We start from the raw sequence: 18,810 nt of genomic DNA on the forward strand, positions 1-18,810 counted from the left end.
CTTGTTACCTGTCTGTCATATTTTTATCATTGTTTTCAGAAACTAAAATTTTCATTTCAAATTAGATATTAAGGGTTGCAAAATTTTGTTGTGATTCCTTAACATGCCGCCTACTGGACTCTGCATGTTCAGGCGTGTGAATACTTTGAATTAAAAAAAGCCACTAAAACCAGTCTGTCACCTCAGAATGGTATCATGAAACATATGTTAACATCAAGATAATAAATGTATTTCTCCCACTGTAATCTGAAATCACCAACCAAAACAGAATTTGTGCATTTTTATAAAGCTCTACTTCTACAAAATGTACCTGAAATACATCTGTTTGACACAAAAACATCAATGCACAGTCTTAACATGCAAATGAATACTGGTGGGAAGTGCCTGAGACAGAAACTAAAGGGTCTCTTAAGGACAGAAGCCAGACTCACCTTAGCTGCAATGGCTGCTGCTGTTATATGTGAAGAAGAACTGTCCTCTGTTGAGGCAACTCCGCTATCCTTCTTCTCTTCCTCCTCTTCCTCACACTGCACTCCTTTGTCTTCTGTCTGTTTGTGAGGGCTGGTGGTTGGAGGAGGAGAAAGAGGAGGTGGTGGTGAAGGTAGATCTTCAAGCTCATCGTGTACCTCCTTTACTTTTACAATGGCATCCCGCAAAAGATCAATGGCGTGAGGTAGGGCTGGCAGTATAAACTGAAAGCATTCCTGTGCAGAACAGGAAGAGAAACCACTATGAAAAGTTACCTGCACATGCAAATGAGAGTTTATTCTTTAAATATATTTAGGATTTACATGTATCTTTACACCTGATCATAAATAAAACTTACCATGTCCTATGCAACTACTCTTAAAAGATAAATGAACTTAGAAACATCTGGTGACTATTCTATAAATTGTTGCCTTTTTTTTCATGCAAACACAGTAAATTGCATAACAGGGTTTTTGCAATGAAGCTAATACTAAAAACAAGAGTTACATTTCTGTGAGTATGTAATACAGAAAACATTTCACAGCAACTGGCAGAATGCTACAAAAATGCAGAAGGAAAACCACTATATATCTGAAGGGATATTAGCTTCAAATCTTTCCTATTATGCTCCCTCACAATTAGAGAACAATTCATAGGGGTTTCCATAATTGTACTTTTATATAATTATATACATTTTTATTCATGGACTTATTCTATATACTGGAAGAATGACAAACTACACTGATGTCATTATAACGTCATGTAACTAAAAAAAAATTCATAAACAAGCTATTTTTCAAACCTCTCCTTGTTCTACAATCTCACAAACAATTAGGAAGTTTATTATATGTGACTGGAGAAAGCAAAACTGCAGACATTTTGTTCCATAATGGGCATACACGTAGCTACCATATATATATAGCTACCTATGCTGCTAAAATACACTGGTGCTTCATCAAATCCAAGTGGAAGCTCAGGATGCAATGTGCTGCAGCTGCCTGCTCAGATAAGGGTCAGCATAAAACTCAGGCTTCTTAAGGCTTATTCAGTAAAGTCTTGAAAACATTGTATTTCCTCAAAGCTTCTAAATAAGAACATATCTTTCAGTTGCTTCTTTAATAGTAATGAAATCAGACTACCTCATAGATTTATAAATTCTTTAAACATTCAAGTTGGTACCAAGAAGAACTGGAGTAAACAGATGAGTACACATCTGTAATATATGAGTACACAGCTGTATATAATGAACGTATATTAAAAATATTTGTAAAGATAATAAAGATTATGATTTATAATGTAACTGCAAACTGCAGAGTTTTTGTGCCTTCACTGTATTACTTTTTAAATGGTTTAAAATAAAGAAACATACAACCATCATTACTTTAGCAAAGAAGTAGATCTCAAGTGACAAACAAGAACAAGGATCTCTGAACTGATCAATAAGTGTGAAAAAGTACACTAGTAACTGACTAATCAGAGAAGCATGTTCCCCCCTCCAAGCACTCAAATAAAGCCTTGCTGGCTTGAGTGTTAATGCACAGATTCCCTGTAAATCCTCTAAAAGCTCATGTTACTTATGAAACTCTTTGTTTTAGGCAATTGTTACTATTACAAAATGTCGAAGACTCAATTAACATCTGGTCATTACACATTTTGCCCTCTTTCATAACATCAACTATCTTTTGCAAGATGGGGAAAAAAAAAAGCCAACTCAAAATTGGAAGTTTTCTGGCGTATGGATTTAATGGTACATGCCACACAAATGTTCTCTGGTGAAAACATGTTTGGCATGCAGTCCATTTATGAGATGAAGCATTTACACTGCTATCATTTCCCATTAATATTTTATTAAAGAAATATGTATACTACTGCAATTTCATAGCTTTATATAAGTTTCCCATATGATCATATTAATACCATGGAAAGGAAATTAGCAAGTGGTAAAAGAGAAAAATGAGGGAAATTCCTAGTAACAATCTGCCCTTTTTGGTTTTTGAGATTCAGCCTTTTATGGATCAATTTTCTCCACTCTTCATCTTAAAAGTCTTTGCTGAAATCTGAGACTTTACAGATGTCTCATACTAAAATCATGACAGGACAGAGTATCATAATGACAGGAAGAAATAAAAATCAGTGTATCAAAAGCTTGCTTGTATGATGCAATCATATGACTTCTTTCTTTTCCAGCAGAATTACCTTTTTTATTACTCACCATATATCAATCTATCGTTAAAATACTTATTAATACTTTTTCATTTCTTTTCCTCATTCACTTTCTGCAATTTACCTATCTTCAAAGTCTGATTGCCTCAGGACAGAAAATGACAATTGCTTCTGTGGGTTAGGAGTGCTCCTGAACACAATAAAAATCATAAGAGATTGTAGGCTATTTAATCTCTCTCCTAATTCAGCAAAAGAAGTATTTACTTGTGAAATAACCTTTGTACTGCTGCATCACTTCTTTAAAATGGGAGCCATAGCTGTGTTAAATACATGTACAATATATGATTTCCCATGTATAACTGGAAGAATTTCAAGAAGATATACTCCCACCTCACCATCATCCAATGTTTCTTGTGTGAATTGAAGGCTTCTATATTTCCTTTAAATTACAGTCTCACTAGATTTCCAAAAATGCTGTAAGGAATGGTAGGGCTCACACTGAGTCCCTGAACTGAAACACATTGACAGGGTATCTGAAAACCTATGGTGGCTGCTTAAGATCATAATATTCAAAACATTTCCTCTTCAACTTCCAGGTGACAGCTCACATAGATGTTGGTTTGTATCTTAGGCAGAAGTCTAGGAAACAGCAACTTCAGGGCTGTGCTGCTAAACATGTTAGCACTGTCTGCTCTGTGCCTGGGTACTACAGGCTCAGGAAATGGGTACAGGTAGGCACTTCTTAGAGCCAGAGGTCAAGATATTTATTAACAAGCCCTGAAGAAATAGACTCTTGTCTGATGGGACAGCAGTTCTGTATCAGATTGTTCAGCTTTGCAGTACTTCTGTGGAGAAGGTTGTTTTTCTATCAGACAACTATGAAAAATTTAGTGAAAGATCAAGTCTTACTAACACACACACAAATCCCTGCTGGAGTTTAATTCTGTTCCTCTCAGCTATAGAGTTAGACAGAAAGCATGAATAAAGGCAAAAATTCTAACTTCTCCATCCAAATGGAGCAAAATGCAGGAAGAAAAACTCTATAAAGAGTGAAAAGTCTGACATACCCGCATAGAGAAGATTCAAAAACATTCTCAGACTCCTAAAATAATGTTCCCTTCCCTCTTGCTGATTAAAACTGTGAATGCTCCAGCAAGTTCTACCATACACTATGCATTCCTCTTACTTCTGTGTGAAAAAGAATGATTTCTTGGAAGCTGGAGAACCCAGAGATAAGGTATAGCTAATTAGACAAGAAAGGAAAAGTGACAGAGATCATTACATCCTTCATTAGCAGTGCCTGCTCAAGTGAGTGTCTCTTGCACTACATGCAATGTCCTGGTCACACAGCACCTTCAATCAGATTGGAGTTGCATGGTCCTTGGCTAGAAGTGCTGGTGTGGTAACTTTACATGAATATGCATTCCAATTCACTTTTGTAAAATTTGCTATAGTGGACACTTTCTACCATTCAAAACAAGGAGAAGTGCTCATCATAGCTCCTTCCCAGCAGATCAGTAAGAACATTTCTTACCTGTGATCCTTTCTTGCTACCTGGAAGATTAATTATGAGAGTCTTCCCTCTAATTCCACACACAGGCCTGAAACGAAAGAAACACAGACTGAAATTTTTTGCATGCAACTATCTCCACTATCAAAACAAAAGGAAAGCATTTAAGATAAATTCTATGATTGATCAGATTTTGTAAACCTAATTTCCAATTATTTGTTGAACATGTTCTCGTAAAAGAACTTGGGAAAAGCTGAGCTGAAAAAGCATAAAACAAGATTGACAGGGTATAACATTAATTTCATAGTATAAACACTGGCTAGATTTCCATCTTTATTGAGATCTGTGTAGCTATTTTAATTCTACTGTTTACTTGCACCCAATACATGATTTGATGTAGTCCCTATTTGGTCATACACATGGTTCCTTCTCTGTGTAATTGACCATGTCAAACATTATGTCCCTGGCCACGTAAAAATACTAAGTTGTGCTTTTGCATTAATTCAAATATGTCCTTTTTAATTAAAGATTAAGCATAAGAAAAGAAGAGTAGGAAGTAACTCTCAAGTGAAACTTTTACTTATGCAATTCACATATAATTCTTCCTAATAGATTTCCCCTCTCCCTCAAGAAAAAGCAAGACCAACTATCAAAGATGGAAGTTTTTATTTTATTTTTTTGTCTTTTAGAAATTCCTTTGGTATTGATGTAAGACTGAACACTCAAGTGCTGAGTGCTTTCTATTGTCTAGAGTTTGACTATTCAACATTTTAGCTAAATGTAAAAAAAAGAAAAAGAAACTAAATTACAGAATTTTGTCTTGAAGTTGTAAAGAGTGCTTCCACTGTTTACAAAAGCCAAGGTGCAAAACCCAGGGCTAGGATACAAGGATAAGAAAAATTTAAAAGGACAAAACTAAACTGTGAAGATATGGAGGTTTGAATTTCGAGCCAAAGGACATGGCTTGTTGGGTAGCCAACTTCTCTGGATTTCTTCTTATGCAAATAATTCTCAGTGATTAATGTAGTTTATTGGTCTCATGGCATTTTTAGCAGGGTAACAAGTATTTCCACAACAGCTGTCACAATGCTCAAGTAAATAACACAGAGATCATCTTTGTGCCACTAAATGAACTTTTAATATCAAACTCAAGCCAGTCTGAAGTGTTGTTTTCAAATGGCAGTTTGAGTATTGCCTTACTCCTGATCTCTCTTTTCTCATATTGCTTTCTTTCACACTATGTACCCTCAGTTTAGAAAGAATTCCAGGTAGCTGGGGAATCTCTACTGCAGCACAGAGATGAGCCTGAATTAAAGAAATGTGTTCATTTACTCCTGTTGCAGTAGTCAAGCTTACAGAGTACAAACTTAATACAGCAAATCCCGTATGTGGGTTACAGATTATGACAGATTTAAAACAAAGGAAATAAGAACTGTCCACAGAGGAATGAAAATGAGGTGGAATTGTGTTTGGTAGACAGCTCCTTTAGTAATCGTCTTCTTGGCTCTTCTACTCTGCTTTCAATATTTTTGAGCATTACAAGCTAAATATCCAACCAACCAATAATGAAAAAAGGACTAAATTAGCAGCATGAAACTAAAATTTCAGCTGCCAATAACCAGACCTAATGGCTCAAGAGAGAAATGGAGCTGCCAAACATTTTCAAGAGAGCACGCAAAAGTAAGTGAAAGTGCTTAAGAACTGCATGGCTGGCAAAAATACTATGTGTGTTTTCAAGAAAACCACAGATTGTGCATGCATTCCAACTACTTTGAGAGATAAATTAATTATATTCCTCCAGTACAAAACATTTGTCTTTATCAAAGGGATTTTTTTGTCAAAGCATTTTAATACCTGATGAACAACAAACAGAAAAATTCTTCACTCACCACCAAAATACCACAGTTCTAGAATGAAAAGGCAGCCACAAAGGAGTGCATCAATATTACAAATAACCTGGTATGGAATATATAGGAGGATACTGTCTCTAATAGAGACAACAAAGTGAATTTAATGAGACAATGCAATTATCATTCATTGAATTTGGCCCCTTCTCTGAAGTTAAGGCTTCTAATCTTGATAACAATTGTGCACAGTCATTGGATAACAATAATCAATTCTGGAAAGAGCTCACCCTGTAGTTTGAAGGAAACAGTCTTACCTAGAGAGCATGCCCAGAGGTGTAACATTAAGTGATCCCATCAGCATTGCCAGGGCCATCCCCGGGGCTTCTCGCTCTATTACTTCTTTAGTGGCCTGCAATCAAAGATTAAATAGCAAGCTGAGTGAACAAGTGTAAGGATAAGAAAAAAATGAAACCAGCTAAAAATTGGGTAGGAATAGCTTCTCTTTTTTTTTCTGCCAAGAAATGTTGTTGCTAAATTCTCAACTGAGATAGGCTATAGAATTTTCTCTTAGCTGTGTAAAATAGGGAAAGATAAGGAGTTGGGATGAAGAACTGTTAGCGGCACTGTGAAGATTCCTACAGAAAGTTATAGAAGTCAGGACCCTATAAATATAAAAAGTGTTAACCAACACCACAGAAATGACAACTGCCTTGAACAGAAAGGAGAAACTGAGAACAAACAAAGAAAAGACCCAATGTAACTGCTTTATCTTCCTCATCAATCTTGTGCATTTTCCTGTTGAGATTTTCCAGGCATGAGAAGGATGAATCAGTCTGTGCAGAAGACAGAAAAAAAAAAATTTGCAAAGGGAAGCCCATGTAGCAGGCAGGAAGGAAAATAGTAAAATGGTAATGATAATGGCCAGAGGCTGAGGCCTTCCCTTTTGATCATGTCAGCAAAACAGCAGTTCCAAACAGGCTGGTGGCTTTTATTCACAAGCAGTCCATACACAGTGGGCATTGAGAAGTCTGGAAGCAGAGTCTGAAAATTTTTGTCTTTTTAGTCCTTTTCCCAAACAGGGAATCAGATGGAAAATCATGCACAACCTTCTGTCCTTACTTCCTAACACACATTTTCTCAAATGCACAATCTGTCCAGTCTCCCATCGTCTAACTTAGGACACAAAGACCGGTTACAGCCCTATCCTCTCTTTATTTCCCCCACAGTAGCTGATGTTTAGTGGATTACACTGCTTCATGCTCTGAAACAAGATTCTAATTTATTCAGCACAACTAAATTGGTAGCAATGGTCATAAAACTGTGAAATCCATGGCATAACATACAGCCAAATTATAATGCTTTGATGGTACAACGATCAAAATGGAAATAGAAAATAACATCTTAAATACAAGGACACCCTGAAAAAGCTGAATTTTCTTCACAGTTTGATATACAAAGAATTCAGGCAAATTATTTTGTGGGAAAGATCCAATTATAAAATAAATACTTGTATTTTGGAAGCTCTTTGTTTACATATAAAAAACTAAAGTCCTAGAGAAGGAAAATGACAGAATTAACCCAAAAGCATCCTTAAAAGAAGGAGGCTTACATGTAAGGGTGCTTACATGAAACAATAAATAAAACAGAAAAAGAAAATCCATCAAGAGCACAGATATTCAAATGGCCATATTCTCAAACATGGTCACTAGCTTTTGACATTTAAAAGAATAATCAGACTATTAACTAATTAGAAATTATTAACAATATTAGAAGACATCAGACACTGCTACCATGTAAACCTTTTACTCTATTAATATGCAAATTTGTTATGTGCTCAGTTATGGGAAGCTGGAACTTTGGTTTATAAAAAAAACCAAGCAATTTGAATTTAGTGGCTGACACCACATTCTCCTACATTTCAAGCACAGCATGTTGGTTTTTGGATCTGTCATCCTCTACGCAGAAATAGAAAAGTCATATAAATACAACCCAGTGAGTGTGTTTTACACAGAGAAAATAAGTGAGCTTGGAACAATGTAGACAAAAATAAACTCCTCCATGGAGAGAGATTACCTTATGACACCTGCTGAGTATCACATTAAAAATTCTTAAGACATCTATAGACCTGATGAATTTTATAATATAGAAGATAAAGGCATTGCAATGGTGAAGAGACACTTTGCTGACCATGAAAAGGTTAGTGAAACACGGAATTCTCTGTAAGTGCATACATAGCAAGTCTGTGTCTATGCCTTTTCATTTCAGTTAATACCATGCTTCAAAGCTATTCAAAACTGTTTTAAATATAAAGTGCATTTTGAGATTTATTTTCTGCCCTTGAGCACAGTGACACTTTGAAGATATCATTAGTTAAAATTCTAAGCAGTCTTCAAAGGTAGTACAAGATGCAAGACAGTCCATAAACAACGATGCTGAAGCTTAGGGACTCCTTCAATAAAATTCAAGTCCATTCCCCAACTTTACAAGAAAAATGACCTTCACAAAATGTCACTGCTAGCAGGCAATGCGATTATTAAAAATGTATAAACTAAGCAACAAAATCTGAAAAGGGATAAAGTCCAAGCAGCAGTATGATCCTCAACACAAGTTTCTAAAAATGGTTGTTTCAAAATATATATGCTTATATTTATTACTGCAGATGGACCTCTACAAATGGAAACATTTCCTGTTTTCATGTTTGCATCTGACTGGATGGATATAACCAAAAAAAGCTGCTGCTAAGTAAACCACTGCTACAGTGACATCTGCTATTGAAATTAGCCACTGTATAGTCCACTTTTGGGATGTCCTCAAATAGCACGATTTAATGTGCGTCCTGAACAGGAACTGAAGTCACCATCACACTGGGAAGCACACTCCAAACTAGTTTTACATATATGAGTGAAATCAGCAATGCTGCAATCTGTAACAACTCTCTGTTTCACCTAACAATGCACCAAAGTGCTGTGGCCAGGTTTTCTTATACTTATTTCACTGGTTTTTGCTTGAACAAAGGGTGGAAGAGAGATATTAAATTTAGATTTTCAGCTGTGCCCAGGTCAGGAGGTAACTGTTGGGTACCAACACCTGCCTCTATGGAAACTATTAAGGAATTAGTGACTCAGCACCTTCATATTTTACCAGTACTCTAGCAAGGCTGAGTTAAGACAGTTCAAACTTGTTTCATGGGCAATTTTTTTGTTGGTAGTCTCACTACCAGCCAGCTGTTGCCTCCTGCAGGAGGCCATGGTGTTGGCACAGAATGAATCCCAAATCAAGACTGTTGCCCTCGGCTCTCTTACAACAGCAGGGATGACACTGTTGGGCAGATGCAGGAAAAAATTATGGTATTTCATTTAGAGCTGTCACACTGATGCCTTAATCAGGACTGAAGCTTTACACTGATTCTCAAATCTGAGGTTGACCTGCTCAGGTAAGTGGCAAATACTGGAGCAAAACTGCATAAAACATTAAAATGACACCAAACTGTCCCCAGCTTCAGACAGATAAACTGGTAGTGCAAAGAACAGAGGTTCATATAAGAGAGAGGTTGGAAGAGAGGGCTTCCACAGAAAAAATAGTACTTGAAAGTAAAAGCTAGAGTTCAGGAAAAAGACAGAAATGCAGAAAGTCCAGCCTGGAGATTGCAAAGAAAGGCAAGGTTTGTAGTTTAGATAGGAGAAGGGAATGTGGGAAGAAGAAAGCTTAAGTGGAAAGGTAGAATTACAGGAAATCCAAGCAGTAGGATTGTAAGAAGGGGAGAAATGAGAACAGCATGAAGGCAAGTGAATGAAGTGAGTGGGATGGAAAACAATAAGGAGGTTGGAACCTGAGGATTATTAAATTCCCTTCAAACCCAAACCATTCTATGGTTCTACAAAGACTGCCCAAGGCAGCTTGGACAGAAAATAGATGAGGGAGAAACACAGGAGAAGTAAAAAAGGAAGACAAGACATGACAGAAGTGTCAGGGTGTGGGGGAACCACGGAGAGAGACAATGGAATTGAAAAAAAAACATGCTAGTTTCTAATCCAAAGAGAAATAGGGACAAACAATTTAATGATATAGGATTTACTAACAACATCTATGAGAGCAGTACCCTTTATATTTCATTGTTGTATGAATAAATGCAAGTGATTTTAAAGCACATTTTTGATTGTTTACAAAGTGCCTTTTTATTGGAGTTAGGGCATTATGTTCCCAAACCAACTGGTATATTTTTAGATATCTTTGACGTAGTTGCGGTTGCTTAACAGATGGCTCACTGCCAATTGGTTTCACAGAGTTCTCTGCTGCTTCACTGCCTTTCTTTGCCTCCACATAAATTGCTAGCTCAGTTTCTAACCTGTGGAAGCCCTCCCAGGCAGTTTTTGGAGGATATATTGAATACCAACTGATTTAATTAAAAGACCTAGGACTACTCTTTTGGAAATGTTCAGAAACTTCTTACCTTTGTCTTTCAGGTATTGAGCATAACAAAGTTTGACCTCAACAGTAAGTAATGATCTGAGACTTTTCATATACTCTTCAGCTGGTTTTGGGCAGTAATATAATTTTACTTCTTAAACTAAAATGCAAATATGGGACTCAGAAATCATAATAAATTCAATTAAATTAAGATGACAGATACTGCCTCTGTGGAAAGTATTATTTCTGTTGAACAAGTTAAAATCTATGACTCTGCATAGTATATAGTAGAGGTACAGATGCAAATTAATGGACAAATTTGCAGATAATTTGTTTAACAGACTACAACATTTGCATGGATAAGATTTAGTTACCTATTTGAACTTTACACTGAAAGCTGAAATCTTGGAAGGCCTTTACCAAAGAAATATCTATATAACCTCTGCAACAGAGCTCACAGACCATGAAGAGCAGAGAAATAGATCAGTCAAATATGCAACAAAAAGGTCAGTCATGTCTGTCACCCAGTTGTGTAAGAAGTGTGTACTTCAGGAATAAAAATTGCATCTCTCACCCTGGAAATGAAATGCCTTCTTCAAAGTTATTCAGAATACCTCTGCTGGAGACAACACACGTGCCAGTAATTTTAATTCATGAATCAGCTATTTCAGGTTATTGTCTACTTCCCTACTCTTATCTTGCAGGGAGAAAACAGCATTTATACGGAGCTAGACTGATCAGAGCTCCTCGACAAAAAAAACTTACCTATTTCTTGTCCAAGAGCAATAAGAAATACAGTTTTCAGCAGTTGGCTTCTTTATTTCTTTCCATACATTGGAAAGATTTTTGAATTCATCTCAGTTTCACCATTATGCTGTCTTTTCTCGAATTCTTCCATTCTCTGTCACCAATAACCTGTATGGTGATACTCAGTGTCTTTTGTTTTTTTTATGGATGTAAAGCATGACAGGATTTGTGGTCTTTTATGTTTTCCAAAATCAAATTTCTTTGGCTAATTACTCAGTTATTAAAGCAACCAAAATCAAATAGGTTTATAGAAATGTAAGGCCAAAGTAAGCAGCATTTGCTGTATTTGGGCTCACAGGATGACTGGTGGTGACTAGGCACACATGGGGCCAGTGCTGACCCTAATGCATGTTCCTTCTCATGAAGTGACCATCCAGCTTCTGCTAATTTTACTGTACAGTAAGAAACTCATACTAAGACTGCTGAGTATCCCTTTTGATTCCTTTGCTGGGAATTTTTGATGTTAAACACAGTTACCTATGTCATGTACACATAGACAAATACTAAGAACACTCTCAGATTTTTGTAGAATTTCTTTTTACATAAAAGAAAACAAAACACATCTAATCTTATTAGAGTGGCTTACCCTAGTGCCTTTCCCTCTTATCAATGGTAAGCTTGATACATACTTCTCTGCTAACTGACCTGATTTCATTTTTTTTTCCTTTTCTTCTCTCAATTCAAATCTACAAACAGCCAAAGGTGAGTGGAACCCTGGTTAATATAGCCAACTAAACTGAACTCTACAAACTGGTGTATGTACACATACCAATAACACAATTCCACTGACAATAATTCTGCAGCACCAGAATGCTGCTTGCACATCTGCAGTGACTCTGCTGCCACTCAGAACCAAAACATCACAGAATGACCCTACAAAATTTATCGGTGCGAGGAATAAAACTGTCACAGCAGTAACTACTGTTAGATTAAACACAGACTCTGTTTTCTCTATTTCTACCCATATCCATGGTTCCCTCTGCCTGCAAATTGTCTCCTCCAAATTCTCTCACTCCTTCCACTGGGACCCATCATACCATTTATTGCAGCCTAATGCCTATGGCATGAGACTCAAGTGCCAGAAGCTAATTCAGTGTCTGCCTTCTTTATAAACCAGTGTCAGCAAATGAGTCTATCAGAACACTTCCACTCTGTATATGATCATAAAATGCAAGTAGCAAATAGAGACAAAATTCTGACAAAACTCAATGACTTATGCATGACCAAGCCACGAATATATTGAATTCTCACTTGTTGGACCCCAATGATAATTACTTTTGTAAACGAAAAAGTTCTTATCATCATCAAATAAAGTGCATATTAGTTAATAAAAATCTTAGTGTTCATTATACCTTTCCTTAAAAGTCCATTTTTTCTTCAGCTGAAATCAAACTTATTAAAATATTTATTTAATACTCTGTTTCTTTTTTACTTACAGCTTGCAAAACATTTGGGGGAAGATGCTTCCCATTTTATACACCATAGAGAAGTTTGAAATTTAATGTAAATATACTAGAAAAAACAACACTGTGGAATTTGAAAATTATTCTTCCACTTCTGCAGATCTAGATCTAAATTTTTAGCTAAACCTGATTGCACATAATTTATATAAACTTCATAGATCAGTGATTTGCTTGCCCTATTTGTGTAATGAAATTGATGTATCTGGGCATCCAACCATGTACATATCAGTTCTAATAAATATTGTGGTAATAATACATTTTTATTCGTGATCACTAAACAAAGTTTTAAGACCTTAAATGTGTATAAAATACGCCATAAAAAACGATCTTAATTTTAGGATACTCCCTGCCCCCATACATTGTCATAAACCCACTAGAACAATCCATTTTAGCAGCTGCTAAACAAACAAGACCCTAAATGTTCTTCTGCACTGTAAGGAACGCATTTAGGCTGAACAAAGTTGGACACAGCCCACCAGATGCAGTACATTACAGCTGACTAAAGCAGTGTGTTGAGCCAGTGTCAAAAGGCAGAGTATTTGCAATGGTGGGGAGATCAGGAGGAGCCTGGTGAAACAACAGCTGGAAATAAGCCCCTGCACTTGGTACAAAAAAGGGTCAGGTGTCTCTTTCAGCTCTCTTCCTAGGTACACACTGCTGTGTTTCCCACTGCAACTCCACTTTGTGCAAGAACAAATCCCTTTCCATTCAGCAAAAATAGTACAACTGAAGACTTCCTGGTAAAACCATTCTGCTATTACAAAAACACTGTTGAAATGTTATCTGTTACTAATTACTATTATTTTAAGCATTCCCTCAGTTATTTCAAACTGCTTTGTATTAATATAAAATAGGAAACCCAGCACAACCTTTCTCTAAAATATGAAGAAAAGGAACAAAATATGAGAAGTGACATATTTGTTCTCTGAAAAACAGACTCATGCAGCACAAATGAGAGAAATAAGCATGGGTACCTACACTGCACCAATAAGAATTCTACATTACTGAAGCAACAACAGTGAGCTTTAACTAACAGAATAACAACTAGGGAGCACTGTCTCATAAAAACACACCCTAGACAGTGTTTCTGCTTATGTGTACTATCTTCTAGACTATTTATCTATACCAAAGTGGAGTCAGGGTACAGTCAGCCTCATTTCAAAACTAGTGCCAAACTTAGATTCTTCTGTATAGGGAGAGTGGGTGTATTTGTGGTTCAGGGAAGTATACTTAGCAATGAAGTCTAGAACTATATAGGAGAAACAAAACTGTAGTTTTGCTGTGGTATTAATATCATGGGAAAAGAGGAGGCAATATTTCTTAGAGACCCTCATAGGGACACACAAAAAATGAGGCAATCAAGGTAGAAATGTACACTGCTTTCTCTTAAGAATTTGTGCAGTGCCTGGAGCAGTGAAAGAACCAAAAGTTTTTATTTGCAATTTCACTTCTATAAATATACAGCTCTAGCACGTTGGTTACGGAAATTGAAACGTAAATCTTTTGAGGATCTCCTCTGATCTTTCCTAACATTTGCTACCTTTTGCCAAGAACAAATACGACATACAAAATATTTGCACTTCTGAAAATTCAGTCAAATTCTTCCACTGGTTAAGTCGTTCCTCCAAACAGTTTTAGATCTCAAATCATCAATGTTGAAGATTTAAAAAAAAAAAAAACCCTTCCCAAAATACACCTTCTGCACTACAAAGAGCGGACTAATGAGTAATAATTTTTCAAGAATACAGCACAGCAACACTGGAACTACAACAAAAAAATACCTTCTCTTAAGATTCTCTTACTCCCCAAGTAAATGATAAAGCATCTCTAATAACAACTTTCAAGTCTTTTTTCCACAATTTAAAAATTCATAGAAATTATTCTTTTGTGACATCCAGTGATACAGTTGAAGCGTTCAGAGTCCAAACATCTGTCAGTTTTGGCACATGCAAATGATGCTTTCATTAGAATTGAACAAGTGAATAGATTTTGAAAGCCAAAGTAACCTACTGTGCATTCTGTCAAATCATTTCCCATATAGGACTATTAAACTTCTGGCACAATTCACATTTTTTACCTCCAAGATTCTTGTGGAAACAATTGAATGAAAAGGTTTCTCAAACAGAAGATGAAAAGCATCTTGTTGAGACTGCTGTGGCACAGTGCACTGAAGTGGAAGACAAGAGAATTCCTAATCTATACTGAGTGAGGAATATTAAATATATCAAGTTTACAATTTCCTCTGGAATTTTATTTTACTATTTAATTAATGCCTTACAGTATTTTATAGTTATGTTTAACTATATATATATAAACCCCCCAGTATAGAATATATTCTATTACACTAAGATGTTTACTAAACACATTTCCAAAACAGCAGTTTCTTCCAGTTTTAGAAGATGTTAAAATATCTTTCATGCACCTGGTAAAATCAGTCAAATCATTTATTGACACTACTCAGCTGTAAAAAGCAATGCTTTCACATTATTACAACTTTGCATTGTATAGACAATTCTGCCAGTTTACTTCCCAGCCACACAACCCAGTTTTGAAGCCCTCAGGGTTCCTATCACATACACACTTTTGCATTAATATAGATATAGCAACACAGGTATATAAGCACCTCCCATACTCTTCTGCTGTGCTTGAAGCACCAGACCATGTTGTGCAGAAAAATCTTTTTGCTTTTTAATAAAACACCCTCTGTGTCCAAACTTTTTCAGCAAATTGATTTTTGCACTAGCAGTGTGTGAGTGGTTCACTGAGAAAAGGCAGCAACTTTTAAGAAATGACAAAGCAAAAGAGATTCTTGGACAGGCACAGTGAACAAGTTAGTTCTTGCTCTGTGTACTCAAAATGTACTCAGGACTGTTGCACTGAATGCTAAGCATCTCTGCCACAGCAAATGTGCTCACACTAAGTGTACAGCAACTACACATCATACTTCTAGGCAGACTAACTCAAGTAAAAAATCAGACAGTATTTCTGTATAAATTATCCAGGTGATGCAATACTGCTATTCAGATTAACACAGGAATCAAATAGCACCCAAGGTTAGCTGCCTAACACTTTGTTTTTATTGTTATATTTTCTTTTAAAAATATGATTATTGAAGATGTAATTTGTTTCATTGGATACAAAGACACAAATACTTTTGGGGAGAGTATTAGACTGTCTAAACAGTGTAAAAGCTGTTGAGAAAATCCCACAGTTTTAGCTACACTGGAAAATCTATCTTTTTTAGCCTTAAAGTCAAAAGAAAATGCTACTCTCTCTTGCCTGCAAAGAATGATGATGTAACAGCATCTTCTCATTAAGATTCTGCAGGAAATAAAATCCCTAGGAGACAAATACATCTAAAACAATTCTGTGCCCTTCTCTGTTCTTTTTCCAGGAATGCCCAGTGCTGATCACAGAAATCAGTAAAATGGATGAATTGTAAAAGAGTTTCAAAAACACCATAGCATTAAACCTTGCTGTACACGGATTAATTCTGTATTTCACAGGACACCTAAGCACTATTTGGTTTTAAAGGAAGAAAAATCAGCTAATAGTAGGAAGTGACAATAACCCAAAAACTTTTCACTCTTAAAAAGGGAGTTGTAGGCCAAAAATCCAGCCAAAATTTAAGGTGCAATGTGTAACTTCATTCAGTTTTGAAATCTGCAAAATCTGCGACTTGAATGTGATGATGATTAGGTCAATTTGAATGAGTGATGTATGTGATTGCAACACTACACAAAATAAAGCTTATTTACTACTCAGTCTATGTGCAAAAAGGTTCCAAGAAAAGAGCCTAATAAAGGTGTACAAATATTTCTTGAAAGCAAACAATGACAGTGAAAAAGACTGACTACTGTTGCTATGATCTTCCAGGAGAGGAGTAAAGGCCAAATCAAACAAAAGCTTAGGTGCAGTCTCAGACAAAATTTCCAACCAATTAAATAAATCTAACTTCAATAAACTCCCAAATGAAGTGAAAGAAGCTCCAGCAAGCCATAGAGTAGTTTGAGTTGGGAGGGACCTTTCAAAGGCCATTTAAGTCCAACCTCCCCTGCATTAAACAAGGATATCTTCAACCAGATCAAGCTGTTCAGAGCCCCATTGAGCCTGACCTTAAACACTTCCAGGGATGGGGCATCCATAGCTCCTCTGCACAGGATGTGCTACTGCCTCACCAGCCTCCCAGTAAGGAATTTCTTCCTAATATCTAAATTGACCCTCCTTCAGTTTAAAATCATTCCTCCTCCTTGTCCTATCACATCAGCCCCTGCTTAAAAGTTTGGTCCCATCTTTTTTATAGTCCCCCCTTTAAGTCCTGAAAAAATGCAATAGAGCCTCCCTGGAGCCTTCTCTTCTCCAGGCTGGATCTAAAACCTGACTGGGCAGAACAGCAGCAAAATGAACAGGGGGAACAATTCTTCAACAGGCATTGATTCATTGCTTTGCACATCCACCTGTAGGAGTAACACCCAAAGCCAAGAGAGATGCTGTGGGATTAATGTGGGCATGATGGCTGGCTGCTCAGAGTGCAGAACTCTGCCTTTATACACAAACAGCTGCCCCCTCACCATTTATGGAGCCAGCAACAGGATATTTGACTACAATATCATCTCCTTTTCTCCCCAGAGTATAAATTTTGCATTTGGAATCCTCTTTGGCAGAGGATGAGAACAAGATCCCATTCTGCAGACAAGTCACCAGGCTTGCTTCTCTGCTCCTCACCAAAGCTGGGATGCCTCTGTAAGATTTGTGCCTCTGCCTGCCTTGGAATCACCTGTGAATAGCTGGACATAGCACTACATGCTTGCATTTTGTAGGTGTAGTGTACTTATTACAGTCTAAAATAATATATTAACATGTTGCTTTCATGAACTATACTATCTGTGAATCTGTGTCCATGAAAGTTCTTACTGAATGTGACCAGCCTCAAAGTGCCAAACTGGTTGCAGTCAGAGAGCAAGCTGACAGCAGCCACACCCTCTTGATCTCTAGGGAACCGCTGGGAAGCAAGGGATTGATTTGCTGTCAAATTTCTCAATACTCAATACTCAAAATGCAACATTATCTCCTCGTCTTTCCAACAAAAGCTATTGGCCAATTAAGTTAAGAGGTAAGAGCAGAGAGACATTGGAACTTAGAAATTGTTATGTGAATTGTAACAGCAAAAGCCTTTGCCAGTGATGACAAGCAGGAACCAAAAGGCATATATGCTCTTTAGCACAACATGTATCATTCAAAGCATTCTTGTCTAAAATTAACCAAATAATTTTTTCAATCTGAACCCAGAAGCAACATACAGACATAATAAAATCTGAATTCCAACTTGAAATAAGTCACTGTCAGATACATTATTTTTTAAAGAGTGGAAAACTTCAACTGAAAGTGAAAGCAGTGATTAAATGCCTCAAGGGAATGAAACACCTGGAAATCCCAAGATAGAAAAATAATCATATATCTCTCTTTCTTTTTGAGTGCAGAAGGCCTGTATTAGTTAGGAATTTGTTTTCTTTCCACAAACAACTGAAGAAATTAGTTGCTAAGAGACTGCAATGCTGCTATCATCAGAAAGGATACCTCTAGAAAACAGAAGAATAAAGAAAGTGAACTGTAAAAAAATTAATGGAAATTAAAAAGTGCATTGAAGCAAAGAGAATATACAACAAACACTCTCTCCTGACAAATAATTTGCAAGATTTAGATATTTGAGTTGAGGAAATAACTATGAGAACTGTAATAGGGTTTTTTTTTTTAATCAGAGACAATAAGGAAATAAAATAGTCTAAAAAGAGGAATAAAACAGAGATAAAATTGGGCTGATAACAGGAAATTTAGTTATTCTGGAAAGGAAAACTCTGTGAGCTAGAAAGACTTGCATTGTTCATGACTGTTTCAAAAGCTAATTTTTGGCAGAAAATCAGCACAGGATAGGCTAAAAAATACTTTCAACTCCCTCCCTGTCCATAAGAATGACAAGGACAAATAACTAAAAAAAACTTCCCCAAAATCCCTGTGGAAGAAAGAAAAAGATAAAATAATGTTGTATATCACTGTTACAGGGATTTAATAGGGAAAATATAACTCCTAGGGTTTTGTGTGCAAATTTTTTTTTAACCAAATGTTGACTCATTTATAAGACAAAACC

At 36.4% G+C, this 18,810-nt stretch overlaps 1 protein-coding gene across 21 annotated transcripts in view; it reads right to left on the reverse strand.

Annotated features, from left to right (window-relative positions):
• The window catches only part of GPHN (gephyrin), a 272,258-nt gene that overhangs the window by 97,932 nt on the left and 155,516 nt on the right, over positions 1 to 18,810 (reverse strand). For all 21 annotated transcript variants that reach the window (XM_079309649.1, XM_079309645.1, XM_079309647.1 and 18 more), the window contains 3 exons: positions 6,303 to 6,397; positions 4,166 to 4,232; positions 432 to 704 (listed from right to left, as the gene is read on the reverse strand). In XM_079309649.1, the coding sequence (XP_079165775.1) occupies positions 432 to 704; positions 4,166 to 4,232; positions 6,303 to 6,397 (435 nt within the window). The remainder of the gene's footprint in view (positions 1 to 431; positions 705 to 4,165; positions 4,233 to 6,302; positions 6,398 to 18,810) is intronic.

The sequence above is a fragment of the Erithacus rubecula genome (genome assembly GCF_903797595.1).
Source record: "Erithacus rubecula genome assembly, chromosome: 6".
Lineage (NCBI taxonomy): Eukaryota > Metazoa > Chordata > Aves > Passeriformes > Muscicapidae > Erithacus > Erithacus rubecula.